This window comes from Bemisia tabaci, chromosome 10 (assembly GCF_918797505.1).
Source record: "Bemisia tabaci chromosome 10, PGI_BMITA_v3".
Classification (NCBI taxonomy): Eukaryota; Metazoa; Arthropoda; class Insecta; order Hemiptera; family Aleyrodidae; genus Bemisia; species Bemisia tabaci.
Window position 1 is genome coordinate 10,837,538 of NC_092802.1, and position 18,235 is coordinate 10,855,772.

The window sequence follows — 18,235 nt, forward strand, 5'->3', positions numbered from 1 at the left end:
AACTTGAGAGCTTTTTTTGAGCTTGGGAGATGATTTCAGAGAAAACCAGTGGGACCATCGTTTTTCTTGCGAACTTTTACATAAGAATCAACAGTCAAATCGCAAATCCCTCACACATGCAATATCTCCATTGCCTGGCACTGGTTGTAGGGGCGGAGGGGGGACGGGACTAAAGCGCAAGGATTAGCCCTTGTGGGTTATTTGAGGTAAAAAAAAACAAGCAGAAAAATCCAACATGAATATGTTGGAAAAGCGTGCCGAATAACTAAAATGTTGGACACATACCTACTATTTTCACGTCTTTGTTATTTGCATCAATTGGTACTTTTTGCTAAATTTGGGAGATAATATTGATTCATGAACGTTGAATGTAAATTGATTTTAAAGATTCCGTACAATTATCTTGATTTTAAGCTGATATGCGGCATTTCGCACGACCGTGATTTGGGCGAACTGCCCGTGCATCGAAATCGCGGTATCGCGCAATCGAAATCTCTTTGGATTTCGAACTGTAACTTCTCTCCTATTCGGCCGATTTTTACAAATGAGGTCTCTTTTTATTTGTACTTTAACGGAAAGTAAGGAAAAACTCGCTAAATAGACGGAAAACAATTTTTGTGAAAATTTGGTGGATCCTGGCGTCACGGTGAATGGTTAATCGGGCGTGGAAGATAATAGGTTCGACGAGGCGACCCTCTCCTCGCCGTCTTTTATTGCCTTGCTCGAAACCTGACACCCAAACCTATATCGGGAGATAACTGCAGTGGTTTGAGTGGATTTCTGCAGGGGCCACGGTTAGTACATGGTCTAAAGAGTCACGAGGCTCATCACAGATTGCACTTGCAGTGCAAGACGCTCATTGGCTAAACAGTTTTGGCGGGAAAGAAGGTTCTAGAGTTGAGTCCTCCGAGCGTAAGAAAGCTTCTATGAGGTTTTTGTCAAATGAAATAATACGGTTTTGACAGGAAAATGTTCTCAAGGGTTCCCAATTAGCAGTTCAGTCGGTTTTTTGGTAAGAGACCATCAGGGCTTGACAGTATAATGGTTCAAAGACAAGAAAACGGGTCCGAGGAAAAACATATTTGGACGGCCCGTTGAATAGCATTGGTTGATCGGTGCGCTGTACTATGGTACATCCGAGTGATTTCAAAAAGCGAGCCCTACTGGCACGCTTAAAAGTAACAGGTCTCACCTAGCCTGGCTTTGAACTCCTTCTCGAGCTCGTCGACGAAGACGGACTCGCGGACGATGCCGGTGCCGAAGGAGGCCATGATCTCGGAGATCTTGGCCCACTCCTCCTGCTCGTCGAACGGGCTCAGGATGGACAGCGTCTTGTCCGCGTTGCTCGTCCCCGTCCCCGTGCTCGAGTTGGAGTTGGAGTTGGAGTCCGCCGCCGTCGCGTGCTTCTCCTCCTTCTTCGGGGCCTCGCTCATCCCCAGGGAGGGGTCGTAGACGTTGCGCAGCTTCCGCAGGGTCTTTGGCCGCTCCGCCTTGCTCCCGCCCACCGAGCCCTTGAACAGGCCTGGAAACAGGGAACCAGGGATCGTGTCACAGAAAGATGCCATGAGGAGGTCTCATTGCAAATGAAGAGTTACTAGTACACTGAAAAAAAACTCCGGCCGGCCGTGGAAGGCGTGCTTACGGGCAATAAAGATATACCGTCTGAGTTCCAGGCTTAGAGTCCGAAAGTTCCAGGTGTAGCACCCCGGCACTGGCAAAAAAAACACTTTGGATCTAGAGTCCAGACTCTTGAAAACATTGACAAGAAAAAATACTCTTGATTCAATCGGATTTTTGCTAGAATCAAAACGAAATCCGCTTAAATTAAGAGGCTCGGTTCTTGATTTTTGCTAGATTCTGATAGAATCAAGAGTACCTTTTCTTGTGGATGTTTTTAAGAGTCTGGACTTTAGATCCAATGTGTTTTCTTTCCTAGTGGGAGCAGTCGAAGCCACAGCTCCATCACCCGGAACCTTCGTATCGGCCTCAGGGCCCGGAACAACAATATGCCTATAGAGCCCGTAATTTTTTTCAGTGTAAGTAAAATGGTTTAAAAATTACAATGGGTGCATAAGGAAGTCTGAAATACACTCCTAACTTCACAATCTGCTTAAGAAACATGTTTTATTTTTTTTGCTTCCCGCTTCAAAAACGATACAACAGCACAGATGAAAATTACGTATGAGGAGTCGTCCCACCCAACCCTTACGCACTAGGATACTACATAATATTTATCATGACTGACGCTTCTACGCGCAAATCGTGAGGGAGCATCGTGGTCTTATCAAAGCTGGGAAAATGTAAATATAAACACGATGATGGTTGATAAATTCCCGTCCTGCCACGTTTGTTTTGGTGACTTGGCGTCGGCCATGTTGAATATTGTGTAGCATCCTAGTGAGCAAGGGTTGGATGGAACGACTCCTCTTACGAAATAGTCACCCGTGCCGTAGTGTCGTTTTTGAAGCGGGGGACGTAAAAAACGAATACTTTTTACGTAGCTTGTGAGGTTAGAGGTGTATTCTTAAGGATGAAAGCCGTATGAACCTTCGAGAGTTGCCAAATTTCTCCGTATAAAACATGTATTTTTGAAGAGAGTTCTGCAAATTTTTCCTTGAAATTTTCAGATATTTTAGATTTAATTGTCGACAAAATTATCTGTAAAATTGAAAGAAAAATTTTCAAAATTTGTCCAGTAAGTTCGTCTTTTAATGAAGGAGATATGGCAACGCCTGAATGCTCATACGGCGTTTTTCCTCAGCACGGCGGTATTTCAGTATGACCCGATGCGCTCATCGTGATTTGTGAGTCATTCATCGTTAAAACTAACTCTTCTTTAGTCTCTAACTGAAGTTTGCAACAGGCTTATTGCTTTTTCAACCCTTGTTGACGCTGACACACTTGTGTCGGGAGCATATAAACGCCAATCTTGCCAAGCCCACTTGAATCGCCCACGCACTACCTCTTTTTTCCGTGTTTGATTCCGAGCTCAAGAATGCGACTTACTTTGAAGCATGCTCCCATGGATTTCACTGTTTTACGCTTCAGTTTTCAGAGAAGTCACGTGTTAAAAATCAAGCCGTTTCCGCTCCCTGCAGTGTTGATGTCGTAGCGCTGTTGCTCTTCCGCCGAGCTGAGGAAAAACGCCATATGAACCTTTGAAAGTTGCCAAATTTCCATGAATAAAACATGTATTTTTGAAGAGAGTTCTGCAAATTTTTCCTTGAAATTTTCAGATATTTTAGATTTAATTGTGAACAAAATTATCTGTAAAATTGAAAGAAAAATATTCAAAATTTTCCCAGTAAAATCGTCTTTAATTGCAGGAGATATGGCAACGCCTGAATGCTCATACGGCGTTTTTTCTTAGCACGGCAGTCTTGTAGAACAGTGTTGCTCACACTCTAAGTTTATCAAATTTTCACGAGGCACAGTCGCAAGTCTCCGTGGATTTCGAAACTCCCCGACTTTCGAGCGACTTCTCAGGGATTTTGAGCGTTCATGACTTTTCAATTTTTGTTTTTTAAAGAGTAAACATATATCATAGCTTAGATTCCATTCGACAGTTTTTAACAGCATTAGATTTAGGGAGCGCAACAGTAGTTAATTTTGAGTTTTCTTTTTCGGTTTCGAGGTCTTTTTCTCTCTTTTTCGTTGAGCGGATACACATAAAAAATATGAAAAAAGCATAGAAATACTGAAATACAGCTGAATACTTCTACAAAGAGAGAATAAAAAATTACAAGCAGAGAAGGCGAGTTCCGTCAACTTTCGTGCCAAAAATTGGTGACGACACTGCCTACAATGCCAGAATGCAACTATTCATGCTCAGGGGCTATCATTGTTGTATATGTTGAATTATGAAGGCGCACTGCCTTTTTTTCGCGTTCACACTGCAAAAAGACCATCGGACGAGAATCCTCGTCGATACGCGAAAGCTTCTTGTTTCAAACGGGGTTCCTTTTACTCCAATGAGACACCTCGTCACTTTAAAGCCCAATTCACACTATCAAACTTTTCATCCGACATTAAACGAAAAATTGGATGGAAAGTTGAACTCAAGAAAATTTGTTTCAATAATTACTCTCCGTTCAACTTTCAAACGGAATGACCGTTTAACAACGGAAAGTTGAAGTTAATTTTTCATCAAATTGTCGTTTTCTCGCGTCAGTATCACACTATACAACTTTTCGTTACGACAAGTTGCATTCAAGAGTTGAATGAAAATTTTGATAGTGTGAATTGGGCTGGAAGATATTTCCTGTTGACTTAAAAACAATTCTCACCCGGTTACTATCAACTGGAAAATTTTTCTCATGGCCTGGTTACACAATCAAATTCCCGTCAAATTCCGATCAAATGGTGACTGGTGCGCACCATCTACCATCAAATTTCTGCGGCCTGCAAAAATTTGATGGCAGACAATGGAGCTGTGGGGCTCATCCTCCATCTGATTTCCACACAACCGTGTTTATTTCATGCTTACTTCAATCAACACGCTGTTTTATTTAATTTTACTCATCAATCTAGATAACTCTCGACCGCCATCTTGGTCATCATTTTGATCGGAATTTGACGGGAATTTGATCGTGTAACCAGGCCACAAGTGTGGACTTTCAGAAGTAACTGTTACGATAAATAGGGGGGGGGGGGGGTCAATGTAAACGATACATTATCTCATAAAAAATTCAACTTACCAGCGAAGGGAACGTCGCCGATGAACTCCTCGACGGCGTTGGTATCGGTGGAGACACTCTTGTCGGAGACGCTGCTGGAGAGGCTGGCGGTGGAGACGTGGGTGTTGTTGTGATTGGCCGAGACCATCATCGGAGGCATTGTCGCCACCGGCCCCGGAAACACCAACACCAGCAGCTCCTCTTCCGTTTCCGTCTCCATGTCCCGGGATTTCCGCTTCAAGGCGCTGTATTCCTACGGACACACCAAACGAAACCCGTATTTCAGAGAGGGCACCATCGACTTACAGAGATCAGATATACGGCGGAAGGAGCAAACAATTGGGATAAGAGCACTGAAAGAAAAATTTACAGGCTACATGGACCGCGATAAACAGAAAGGAACCAAGCCACATCAGCTATTGCCAAATTTAACAGGGGATTTTGATTTTTTATGAGAGAACGTTCATGCGGATTCCTTTGAAAATTGTAAGGAATTTGCTTTGTATTATGGAGAAAATTATTATGGGCGTTGAGGGGACGATTGTGCACGATATCATGACCAAGCAATTGGTATGGTATGGGCATGTGCAGAGAATGGCTGATACCAGGTTGCCGAAGAAGGTGTTGGAGTGGGTTCCCCCAGGTAGGCGACGGGTAGAGGGCATCCGTGAAGAGATGGAGAGATGCCAGCTTTCGGAGGATCTCTACCATGATAGATTCCCTTGGAGAGTAGGCGTCGCAGAGCGCCCTAGCGCGCCGTAAAAGCGGCTCATACATACATACATTATGGAGAAAATTCATAGACATTTGCACAAAAATCCGCACGCCCGTTTTCATGTAAACAATTAAATTGCCCGATTAAATTTGGCAATAGCTGATGTGGTTTGGTTTCTTTCTGTTTAACGCGGTCTCTACGGACATACCGTCCATTCCGGGCTCAGAGGCCCGAGGAAGCTAATGGCAGGTGCGTTGTTTTTAAACTTAGTCGGCAATGGCAGTTCCTAATTGCAAAATGTGGTCAAAATGTCAATGCTCCCAAAAGGCAAGCGGGGACCGGTATTAAAATTCAGTTTACATGAGAATTTGATCTTGATAATTGGCTCGTTAACAAGGGGCAAGTTGACTACCTTAAGTTAAAAATTGACGGAAATCCAGAGTTTTTAAAACGATAAGTCTCGTTGACCCCTCCGAGGGCACTTTTTCAAGAATGAAAAGAGACTCGGAAAATTGCGAATTTCAAAGAGGGGTGACCTCTCCAAAACTTTCGGCACTTTTTCGAGGAAGAAAGAGTTTCAAAGAAACATAAGTCCCAAAGAGCACTGACCCCTTCAGGATTTTTGACACTTTTCGAGGAAAAAGAAGTTTCAAAGTAATGTACGTCCCTTCAGGATTTTTGACACTTCTCAAAAGAGGAAAGAATTTTGGAGAATCGCGAGTTCCAACGCGGGAAGGAAAAAGTTTAAAATAATAAACTATAAGAGAGGAGCGAAAAGAACGATGAAGCTTTTCACTTTAAAACACTGGGTAACTAAGTTTTCCCCTTATTTTAACACCCTTGAAACTGTTCAGATCCATTATCCGCACACTTCAGTAACAGGGAAGATTCGTCCTTCGACGAACATGATCGAGTAGAGTCGCTTTCCGAACGTTCCAACAACCGCGTCGATTCGCCACCGTTCAACTTCGAATTCTGTTCAACCCTGGTTGGTTCACCAGCAAGACACCAGCCTGACTTCAAATTTTTCGATCCGCCAAGTTTGACTTCCACCCGAGTCGCCGTGTCGGATTCCCTCTCCTTCCTGACGATCTGGAAGACCGGCTCGAACTCCAGGTCCATTGACTCCATATCCGTGTCCGTGTCGATCGGGTTGCGGTAGATCCCGCCGTCCCTGTCGAAGCGGTCGTGGACCGGCGACCGGTAGATGATGTGCTCCTCCTCCTCGCTGTCGTAGTACAAGTCGACCCGCACCATGTCCCCATCACTCACCACCTTCTCGGCCCCGTAGCTTCGATCCGGGCCGGACCGGCAGAGGAGGTTCAGGATGTTGGTGCACACCCACATGCTGAAACCGCTGCCGCCGTGATGGCGAAGAGAGCAGTAAGCAGGGTGTATATATTAAAACAGGCTGGTCAAAAATCAGTAATTTTACGGTCAGTGTTCGAAACTCACAGGCGCCAACGCGCCAAGTGCGCCTGAAAAATCGGCCATGGCTCCTAAAAAATGAAGGCTCTGCGCCAACGTGGCCCCTAAAAATCTGGATTTTCACTGGAGGTCACATAAAGAAAGAAAAACAAATCAATTTGAATAGAAAAAACTCGGAATTTTCAGCACAAGAAGTGTAAGCTTTTTCTGTTCTTCACGATTTCATTCTTAGAGCTTTTGTCTTCCCCAAGTTAAAGCTACTGAAAATTGCGGATTTTGAAGAGTCTTCAGACCCAGCCCCCGATTTTCAGCAAAAACGCGTGAGAATGAAAGCAAGTTGCTGATCAACGGACAGCGAAATGGGTGAATACTCTTTATAAAAACTGCAGGAGTCTTCAGATTTTCAATGACAAACACGTAAGAATGAAGGCGAGTTGCTGACCAACGGACACTTAAATAGGTGAAAACTATTTAAAATAACTGCAGGAGTCTTTCGATCAGATTCCCGATTTTCAACGAAAAACACGTGAGAATGAAGGCGAGTTGCTGGCCAACGGACACCAAAATAGGTGAAAACTGTTTTAAATAACTGTAGGTATCTTTTGACAAGATTCCAGATTTTGAACGACGAACGCGTGAGAATGAAAACGGCTTGCAAACCAACGATCGCCCCCACCAAAACACTACTAGCAACTGTTTCACATAGCTGCATGAGCCACTTTTCCACTCGGTAGGCGCTAGATTCCGAAAATGTTTCGATTCCCGGAAAACACACACGAGCGACGGAAGACGCTTGACACGACACGACAGCGGCTCTGCTATCTGCGGCGAAAATGAGGGTTTGTCCCCTCATCCAGGAGGGTTTAACACGGCTGACATTTAAAAACCATCGGTACCCTTTATCGAGGAGCCAGCAGAAAGCTGGATAGCTTGGCGTCATGAAAGGTCACAAAAAGTAACGGGCGGCACTAAAAGCTGGAGCAAATATTTATGTAGGGCAGTGGTTCCCAATATTAAGGCCTTTGACCCGTCTTTTCCGCGAGCATCAACTCAAAACGACACACTTTTAGGGTCCTGTATTGCCATGCTAAGGAAGAACGCCGTGTGATTATCAGGGCTGCCTTTTCTTGGGCAATTATCAATTTCGCGGGTATTTTGAACTCCGGTGGATAATGAGTAATTTGTGGGTAATCAAGGCAACGGCGCACGGCGCACGGTGGATCGAGGCAATAGGAGAGGTCGGAAAAAATTTGGAAACTTTAAAAGCTTAAAACTCCGTTTATACAAATTTTGAGGTTCTAAAAGTAGGTCCATTGGTTTCTTCGTAAAATTTCCTTCTAGACGCACTCCTCAAAATTTAAAATGCGGAATTATTGCATTGCTCACGAGACAGGCTTTACTACTAGCATGTTACAAGATCCAAAGCAACCTTGCACTGAGAATATGACAATCCGTGATCTTGACCTGGAAGAGGGTTCTATTTTATCGGATGACATTATCAAACATGTTGATGGTTTATACACGAACAAAGTGTGGAACTGTGAAAACTATTTGATATTTTATCTGCAAAGAGCAGAGTATCAATCCCCAAACTGCAGCCCTGAAGCCCAAAGAGACGGTTTCGAGGGAGTCAATGCACATTCCAAGTTGCTTTTCGTCTTCAAATTTATGTGGCGTATGTTCAAAGGTCAGAGAACTTTGATTTGCATGAACACAACATGCCAAAAATACGATCCATTCAATGAGAAAATCATACAATATGCCGGCATGGATGACGAGAAATTTTTCGATTTTTCTTGGCACTCGATGAACGGTAAAAAAATGATCGCAGCTATCCATAGTTTAGCATATTATGCCATAGATACAAACTTCAATACAGTCGTGGACAATTCGCTTTGGTTTGTTCACGCTATTAGTGTGGCGACTTCCTGGCGCAATGGCTCTGTGTACTATGTACTCGCTCACGGGGATGATGTTGTTGATGCTCAAGAGAATGAAATCCTCCTGACGGGATTAAAGTACGGCGTGGATGTATTGGCCGCCGATATTAACATCAAAGTATTCCGAAATTTCGAATATTATGACGCTTCTACCTACCTGGACTCATGTCAGTTAGTATTCATAACCCCACGGGCGGAATTCATACCCCAGTATATTGCAGTCTTCAATTGCTTTTCATCTACAACGTGGATGTACGTTCTTTTAACATTGATCGTTTTCACCCTGATTCACATAATGTTCTTTAAAGTGGAGAGAAACGAATTTCCTCCCTTGTATCGCGAAGAGGAACTGCCTAGCCCGCAATCTCTATCCACACTCCTAACTATCGTCAGGTATGTTTTGGGAATCGGTCAATGCCGCATTGTGCTCATTAAGTTAATGACAGGAAAAATTGTATTCGTAATTATAGTGTTTTCGACACTGATTTTGACAACCCTCTTTCAGAGCGGCATGGTTACATTGCTGAGCGTCAGAATTCGTTATAAAGAAATGGACACACTCAAAGAGCTTGAAGAGTCCGACTTGACGATAGAAGCCGGCAATATAGAGAGAGAGATGCAACTCCTCGGAGATGATCCGCAATTCAACTGGATTAAAGAAAAATTGACGGATGGCCTCGGAGTCAAATGCCTTAACGTTTCGTGTGACTTACAAAGGGACATCAAAAATCTTGATTTTGATTATTCTGACGATAACACCATGAGATTTTCAGGTTCTTCCAAGAAAGAGATCCATGAAATTAGGAAATCTCGCGCCTACTTAACAAGAATTTCGACTACACTATCTAAATACAACAACCACTTATACTATGATGAGGGGACTGGACGCCGGTATGAATTCCATGACATTTTCGAACGCATGTTCAGCTATCCACAATTGTGTTTCATAGCGAAAACCCCATTTTATCGTGACGTCATCAATGACGCTCTGTTCCGTCTTGTAGAGGGCGGCTTTTATGAAAAAACACTTCTTAAATCCCATCAAGTGGATAAAGAGAACTTTGCTTTGGTAGAAAGAGAAGAAAGTGGAGAGAAACCGAGGCCATTTTCTTTGATTGATTTGAGGATAGCTTTCATGTGTCTTGGTGCAGGGTTGACAATGGGCCTGTTGCAAACTTTTGCTAGAGCAAAACTAAGAGTTGTTTCCTACAGATAATGCCTCAAAAATCACGATGAGCGCATCGGCAAAGTCTGAAATGCACTCATAACTTCACAATCTGCGTAAGAAATTTGCGGTTTTTTGAGCTTCCCGCTTCGAAAACGATACTACGGTACAGGTGAACATTTTGTTAGAGGAGTCGTTCCATTGGCGGCAATACTAATCATGGCCGACGCCAGTCCGCCAAAACACGTGTGATGGGACGAGATAACACTTGAACAGGATTAAACCATATAACAATCGGCGTGTTTACGTTCATATTTTCCTCGCCCGCCTTAATTGACCTTGAACTCTCCTCGAATTACGCGAGGAACTGCGCAAGCGTCGGCCATGATGAATATTGCCGACGATGGAGCGACTCCTCTAACAAAATGTTCACCTGTGCAGTAGTATCGTTTTTGAAGCGGGAAGCTCAAAATAACGCAAATTTCTTACGCAGATTGTGAAGTTATGAGTGCATTTCAGACTTTGCCGATGCGCTCATCGTGATTTTTGAGGCATTATCTATAGGAAACAACTCTTCATTCTGCTCTAGCAAAAGTTTGCAACAGGCCCATTAGCGTTTGCAGTTTTATCGCGGAGCTGTTTTATCAGTTCTGAACGGGTACAATTTAAGTTCCAGCAGACCCACGGGCGTCGGGTCCGCTACGAACGCACTTATGCACGTTATATCAAAATCTAATATTACAATATCATGGTATTACGTTTACAGTGGTTGAATAAATGTACATTTAATTGCTTGATTTGAGTCTTGCCCAAGGACCATTAATTTTCTCTTGCGTTGGTTCGTTGTGTTCATCAGGGCCGGATTTAGAGGGTGGCCGCATGGGCTGCGGCCCATGGCGGCAAATTTTAAAAAAAAAAATTTAAATGTATAAAAAAAAAATTGGATGCAGAAAAAAAAAAATACAAACGAGGAAAGGCGACAAAATCGCTCATTTCCTAGGAGCATAGTAATTTCTAATTTTGTCGTCTTTCGGTGATACAAAGGACAGCACCTTTAATTAGTCGAGTGAAGAGAGAAATCAAACACGCAATTTGGCCTGGAACGGCGCAACGCAGAGAGCAATAATGACAAAGGACTTGAGATGAAAAGGAGAAGCCCTCGGCGCAGCGGCCGGCATGTAACACATATTAGCGCCTACATAACTGCATGAATACTTCACGCATTGCGTCAAACACAGTGCGGTCATCGGCTGTCGGCGTGAAACGCATAGCGCCTACAAGACTGCATGAATACTTCACGCATTGCGTCGAACACAACAGTGCGATCAGCAGCGGTCGACGTGAAACGCATAGCGCCTACAAGACTGTGGGAATACATCATGCATTGCGCCAAACACGCAGTGCGGTCAGCGCGACACGGCGCTGCGGCGGCGGAAGTTAAGATCATTAAACCACATTTATGTTTGTTCTTTTGTAATTTTTTCGTTTATTTCATGTAAATGGAAGGCCTTGTCCACACAGAGACAGGTTTACGGAACTTACTTCCGCGCGAAGTTTCGTGAATTTTTGGTAGTAGTGTTGACAGGGCTTTCGCAAAAAAGGTGTCCAACACGAGTAAACACGTCTTATGCACCCCTCCCCTGTTCGTTTTTATTGATGTTTCAAAACGAATGAGAAGGGGGCGGCAAAATACAGGCGGCTCATTGGGCACCAAGTAGGTAAATCCGGGCCTGTTGTTCATGCACCATTAACAGAGATGGTTAAACGTGAGGTACGTGAGGTCGAAGTGAACAAGTCGTATTAAAAAGTCTCTGAAGGTCTACGTTTCGAGGAAAATTTTCATTACATCGATGGCTTAAGTGCGATACCACTCATCTCCATCGTAGTGTTTCAAAATGTCTGCTAATATTTCATTTTATCGAGGAGAAACAAGCAAAAGTTGTGGTTTAAAATTCATACAGAACGTTCTGATAACCGGGAAGATGATTCAATAGTTTTGAAGAAACGGCGTTGACTATTTTTCCAAAAGGAAATGTAAAGAATGACTGGAAGTCTGCAACGCCTCAAATGAAGATACTTGGTTTCGCTCTTTGGCCATCGATATTTTGACTGCGGGTTGATTATTAAAATTGATAGACAAAGCTATAGACAAAGAAGACAAAAGGGATTTGGAGGGATCCTATTGGTGGAAGCGGGTGGTTGCAATAGACAAAGGACGTGGGTGATAGACTAACTAACGGCAACCCACGAGAGACCCGATAATTAGTCCATCATTTTCTCCCTTAGTCTATAAGAGCCACCCGTTTCCACCTATAGGATCGCTTCTTACTCTCTATGTCTTCTTTGTTTATAGCTTTGTCTATCAATTTCAATAATCAGTCCGCTGGCAAGCCAAGTTTGTAGATTTCTTACCTGGCTCAAAGGTCGGATCCTCTCGTGGATACTTTTCTCGGCCTGCGATGGGGTAGGCGGAGGGTGATCAGGGGTAGGTGGCTGTTGGTAGTGAGTAGGACTCAAAGGCCACGTTTTTTCGCCGTTCCGCGGCTTCGAGCATCCGTTGACCATTTGCTCTTTCGACTTGAACTTGATGAACGCGTTCGAGATGAAAGATGGCACTGACAAGTCGATCGACTCCGAATTGGACTTGTTCTTGTCACAAGAGGGCACCAGGATTCGCTCGATTGTCACGGAAGGGTAGGTAGGCTCGGCTGTCTCCACCTGGAACCAGAAGAGAGATCATTTACTATGTCTTCAGGGAAAAAATAGTGGAAAAACAAGGCTGAAAAAACGGGAAACAAGGCTAAAAATACACAATTTATGAACCCAAGACGTTTCGACTCAAAACTGAGTCATTTTCGGTCGGAAACAATAAAATTTCTATCTATTTCTGAAATTCTATCTAAATTATCTATTTCTAAATTTTTTTAGAAATTTTATTGTTTCCGACTGAAAATGACTCAGTTTTGAGTCGAAACGTCTCGGGTTCATAAATTGTGTATTTTTAGCCTTGTTTCCCGTTTTTCATCCTTGTTTTTCCACTGTTATCATTGTCTTGGGCTGCTCTTAAAAATTTGTATCCACGGAAAAAATGAGATTAGAGCTGGGCCCTAGAATTGCTTTACCTCATACCCCACATGGGCAGGCCCTGCGCGGGTAGGGCCCAGCCCTTACCAAGTAGGGCTGAACCCTGAAGCAGGCAGGTTTGGGCTCTACCCGCACCGGGCCTGCCCCTAAAGGGTTTGAGGTAAAGCAATTTTACCTACCCAGTTAGGGCTGGGACCTTCCGCGCAGGTGCCTATGCGCTTCGTTCTCCAAACGCCAAGCCCCTCATTTCCAGGTTTTCCGTGACTTTCTAAAATTCCCTGACATTCCCCTGCTTTCCCGGAATTCCCTGACTGTGGCAACCCTGCACGGTTACTTCGAGTAAATTTGAAGCATTTTGGGGGTGACTAGTGTTAGTTGAAATCATTAATATCTCCATTTTTTTTAAAAAAAAAAAACTGCACTTATGCGCCGCCTTGTCTTCATAGCACCAAGCCCTTCATTTCCAGGTTTTCCCAGACTTTCTAAAATTCCCTGCACTGGAAAAAAAACACATTGGATCTAGAGTCCAGACTCTTGAAAACATTGACAAGAAAAAATACTCTTTAATCAATCGGATTTTTTCTTGAATCAAAACGAAATCCGCTTAAATTAAGAGGCTTAGTTCTTGATTTAAGCTAGATTCTGATTGAATCAAGAGTACTTTTTCTTGTCGATGTTCTTAAGAGTCTGGACTCTAGATCCAATGTGTTTTTTTTTCCAGTGAGACATTCCTCAGTTATCCCTGACTGAGGCAACCCTGCATGGTTACTTGGAGTAAATTTGAAGCATTTCGGGGATGACGTACCTTCCTGAAGGGTAGATCGCCGCGGGACAGGATGACGGAGGGGTCGGGGGTGGCGTCCCGGTCGGCGGCGTTGTGGCGGCGGAGCTTCCGCCTGGGGTTGGTGGTGCGGTAGGCGACGTTCTCGTAAACGGAGGTGAGGGCGATCGGCTCGTGCCTGTCCGCGTTGAGCTGGGAGTCCTCGCTCTGGCCGCGGGTCATGAGGGGGGCGGCGTGCCCGTTTCGCTCCTCGCCCGTCGGGATCGGGACGCTGTGCCGCAGCTTCGTGTCCGCGTAGTTCTCCTGCGATTTCCCCCGACGCAGATTCTCCTTGCTCCATTTCCCGGGCTTCCCGTTCGTGGGCTGTGGGAAATAAGAAGATATAGTGAAGATAGAGCGGAACATATGTTGAAGATATGGTAGAAGATATCGTCACCTTCCGGCCGAAGTATCACAAGCGCCACGCGACGGTTCAAACCAAAGACATAAAGACGGAGGGCTAAAAGCAAAAAATGAAGCTTCTTTTCAACCACCTCTACTATTGGCTAGAGGATTGGCGGCGAAATCGGGACAAGTTTGAATTCAAATGTAGGGCGGGAACTGAATAAAATAATTGCGGAAACAAAGTATTCTAGGTTGATTTTTGCCCAAATTCACTTACCCACTCATATTTCTTTAACTTTAGGTTAGCTTTGGTCCGTCGTCGACCGATTAATTTCATTTGGGAGTAACGGTCATCTAGAACTGTAACGACCTGTTTGAACCTGCAGAACCACCATGAGCAGAAGAAAAACTAACTTTATCTGAGATTACTGCCTATTACCAAGCAAGAGTAGGTGTAATACAATAGGACGCAGTCCCAACTTTCTTAATATATTCGTTTTAGGCATTTAAAATACGTTTCGAAGAAGAAATATGGAAAAGTTAAGAGGACAAGTTCAAATCAAATTTCCGTTTGCCGCCATGGATTCCCGCGCTCATTTACACACTCACACAAGCACCCAGCGCCAAACCAGGCTTCACTTTTTCCCCGTGCTTTTAGATACGAGCACTCCGTCTTTATGTCTTTGGTTCAAACAGTGTTCGGAACTCACCTTTGAGTTTTAGGAGCCACGTTGCGCATCAAGCCCGATTTTTAGGCGCCATTGAAGATTTTTTAGGGGCCAAATTGAGTTTTTGCCTACACAGAAAAAAATTAAATTGCTGATTCAACAATTCAATTGCTAAAAACAGTGAGTGCAATGTTTCAATGTAGATTTTACAACAAAAAAAATGCTACTTTAACCACCCCCGTGGTTAAATTAGTTTACAATAAGGTTAGAGTAGCAGTTTTTTGTTGTAAAATCTACGTTGAAACATTGCGTCACTGTTTTTAGCAATTGAATTGTTGAATCAGCAATTTCTTTTTTTCCGTGTATTTATTACGGCGCATTTAGTGAAAAGTTAGAGCAAGATGTTTCCGTAACAGAACTAGTAAGTAGCTGTAACTTGGGGAAGACAAAAGTAACTTGGGTAAGACAAAAGCACTAAGGATGAAATCGTGAAGAGTAGGAAAAGCTTTGACTTGTAATGCTGAAAATGTCGAATAATCACTTAATATGAAAATTCAGATTTTTAGATGGCAATTTTTAGGGGCCACGTTGGCGCAGAGCCTTCATTTTTTAGGCGCCATGGCCGATTTTTCAGGTGCATTTGGCGCGTTGGCGCCTGTGAGTTTCGAACACAGGTTCAAAATTTCCTCCGCCATTTAATTTTTTAACAGAGAAATTGTTCAACGAGACTGTCCGAAAATTCCACTGAATTTTTTTTGTGCTGCCAATAAGAACAGGGAAATCTTCAAACGGATTCGACCAACATTCTCCGTAAAAAAATGAAATGGTGGCGGAAATTATAAAACTTCGCTTGGCGCTTGTTATATGAAGCTATATCACAGCTTCGAGCATTCTTATTCTTCACATTTTTAGACGCTAAATAAGTGCTCTACTATTTCTTTCTCGATTTTCTCGTTTCGAGACTCACCTGCAGATCTTCGAGATCGCTATGGCTCCGCACTCCACTGCGAGCTAGGAACAAGTACTCGTATGAGCCGGGCGGCTCGGCAGGCACTGACATCGCTTGTGGAGTAAAATGCGTTGGTGACACCGATAGATTGCGTCTTGGGGGCTTTTTTGGTGGTGTTGGCTATAGTGACAAACAGAAAAAACAAGAACTTTTGAACACTTATTCGTAAGCGAATTGGTAAAGTAAGGATATTTTACATTTTTACTTTCTCGCTCCCCTTGTGGGTAGAGGAAGTATTGCCGTCCAAAAAAAAAAAAAAAAAAGAAAAAGAAAAGAAAAGAAAAGAAAAGAAAAGAAGAAAAAAAATCATAACTTATAGGAGTTTGAAGATGTCTGGAATCAAAAAAATGTATCCCTTTAATTTGAGCACAGCCATACCTCAAAATCCATTTCTTTACTTTCATTCAAACTTTGCATGGCGGATCATATCTATGGTCTCCATATCTATGAGTCATGGTGGTGATCATGTCTATGAGTCTCACAGTAACAACGGTGAGGCTTTTTATGATTATTTTTTGCGGCCTCAGTCCAGTTTTAAGTTGTTTCTTTATTCTATGGTCTCCTTGTACACATCGGGTTTTTTTTTGGCCTTTGTTGACGATGACACTACAAGTAAAGTCTCTAACAATTCAAAAGTAAGTCAAAAAACATAATCTTCCTTAGGGAGCGAAAGACGGGGGCCGAATTGGTCGGCTCCTTCACAAGGAGGTGCAACATTCATCGATGAGCTCGGCCAATCGGCAGCGCTAACAATGAGCTAGACTTACGTGCGGTCGAGACTCGACCAAGGCCGGATTTAGGGGATGGCCACATGGGCCGCGGCCCATGGCGGCAAATTTTGCAATTTTTTTAAATATAGCTACAAAGAAAATCGGATTCAGAGGAAAAAATACAAACGAAAAAAGGTGACAAAATCTCTCTTTCCCAGAGTATACCTCTAATTTTGTCGTCTTCCTGTGATACAATAGACAGCACCTTTAATTGGACTACATTTTGCACTTAGGAACTATAAGTTCCGGCCCGGTTTAAAAAGTACGTATGTGCCATTAGTTTCCCTATGCACATAAGTGTTTATTCAGATGAGCCAGAATTTAGAAGTCCAATTTGCAAAATCCAGTCCAATTAGTCGAGTTAAGATTAAGAGAGAAACTGAACACGGAATTTGGCCTGGAACGGCGCGGCGCGGCGCAGAGAGCAATGATGACGAGAACTTGAGATGAGCAGGAGAAACCCACGGCGCGGCGCGGCGGTCGGCATTTAACATGTAACACATATTAGCGCCTACAAGACGGTATGAATACTTCACGCATTGCGTCAAAGATAGTGCGAGCGGGCGGCGTGAAACGCATAGCGCCTACAAGACTGCATGAATACTTCACGCATTACGTCAAACTTAGACTTAGACTTGCTAGTAGAGAGAAGATATCGCATTCGAGTGCAGTTTCGATATCAGTTTCGAAAACGATATTTTTCCTCTAAAAAAACCACGCCTTCATTACGTTAAATTTGTTTGTCAAAATTGGTAAGCAAATTCTTTAGTCTCTTAACAACAGAAGTGCGATCTCAAAATTCGAAAAGAAAGACAAGTAGCTGAAATCATGGAACGAATCCATGCGATCCATGCGCACGTCGCTCCAACACAAAATATGGCGTCCGTCGAATCACCTTAACTCACAAGGGCTCGCTCAGCACCCTCTGGGGGTTGGTCTGCGTAGTGGCTAGAAGTCGTGCCCTCTAGTTTTTGACAGGAGACTACTTACCGAGATTTTGCTGTTGGAGCCGGCGCTAGGGCTGGGCAGTTGCTGCGAGGCGGGGGAGGGCGTCATGGGGAGGTAGTTGCCGTCCGGGAGACGGCGTTCACCCCTGCCTCCCCCGCCTCCCCCGCAGTTGCTGGAGGCCGTGGAGGAGATGGACATGGTGTCGTAGTCGTGGCTCCGGCAGCAAGAGGGATCGTCCGACAGGAAGCTCGACTCCATCAACGACTTGGACAAACCGGTTGTGCTCGTCGTCGCATGTCGCTGGCGCGACCCCTCGGAGTTTCTGGAAAACAAGGAGGTCATTCAATTTTCGCCTTCGGAATTAGTGATGCAGCGAGAATGTGCACAAAAAACGTGTGTGCCACGTTTCGTAAACATCCTTTAGTTAAGAACACGGAGAAAAAAACTTCGTGCGTGGGACCCGCGCGCGGTTGAGGTCATATGGATTTCTGAAGTTTCCGGATCACGCATCGGAAAACTTGAGGTCCAACTGCCGAAGTTCGGGTCGGACATCTGAAGCTCTCGGTATGTACTGGAGTACTTCAAATGTATGACCTGAACCCTTCGGTATATACCGAAGTACTTTAGAAGTCTGACCCGAACTTCGGCAGTTGGACCTCAAGTTTTC

General features: G+C 43.9%; 1 protein-coding gene across 1 annotated transcript in view; it reads right to left on the reverse strand.

The window, feature by feature from the left end:
- The window catches only part of LOC109044704 (ankyrin repeat and sterile alpha motif domain-containing protein 1B), a 125,930-nt gene that overhangs the window by 42,661 nt on the left and 65,034 nt on the right, over positions 1-18,235 (reverse strand). Inside the window, exons 8-13 of the mRNA XM_019062537.2 lie at positions 17,611-17,890; positions 15,809-15,970; positions 13,814-14,152; positions 12,337-12,642; positions 4,698-4,929; positions 1,193-1,522 (exon numbers count right to left, since the gene is read on the reverse strand). Coding sequence (XP_018918082.2) covers positions 1,193-1,522; positions 4,698-4,929; positions 12,337-12,642; positions 13,814-14,152; positions 15,809-15,970; positions 17,611-17,890 — 1,649 coding nt within the window. The remainder of the gene's footprint in view (positions 1-1,192; positions 1,523-4,697; positions 4,930-12,336; positions 12,643-13,813; positions 14,153-15,808; positions 15,971-17,610; positions 17,891-18,235) is intronic.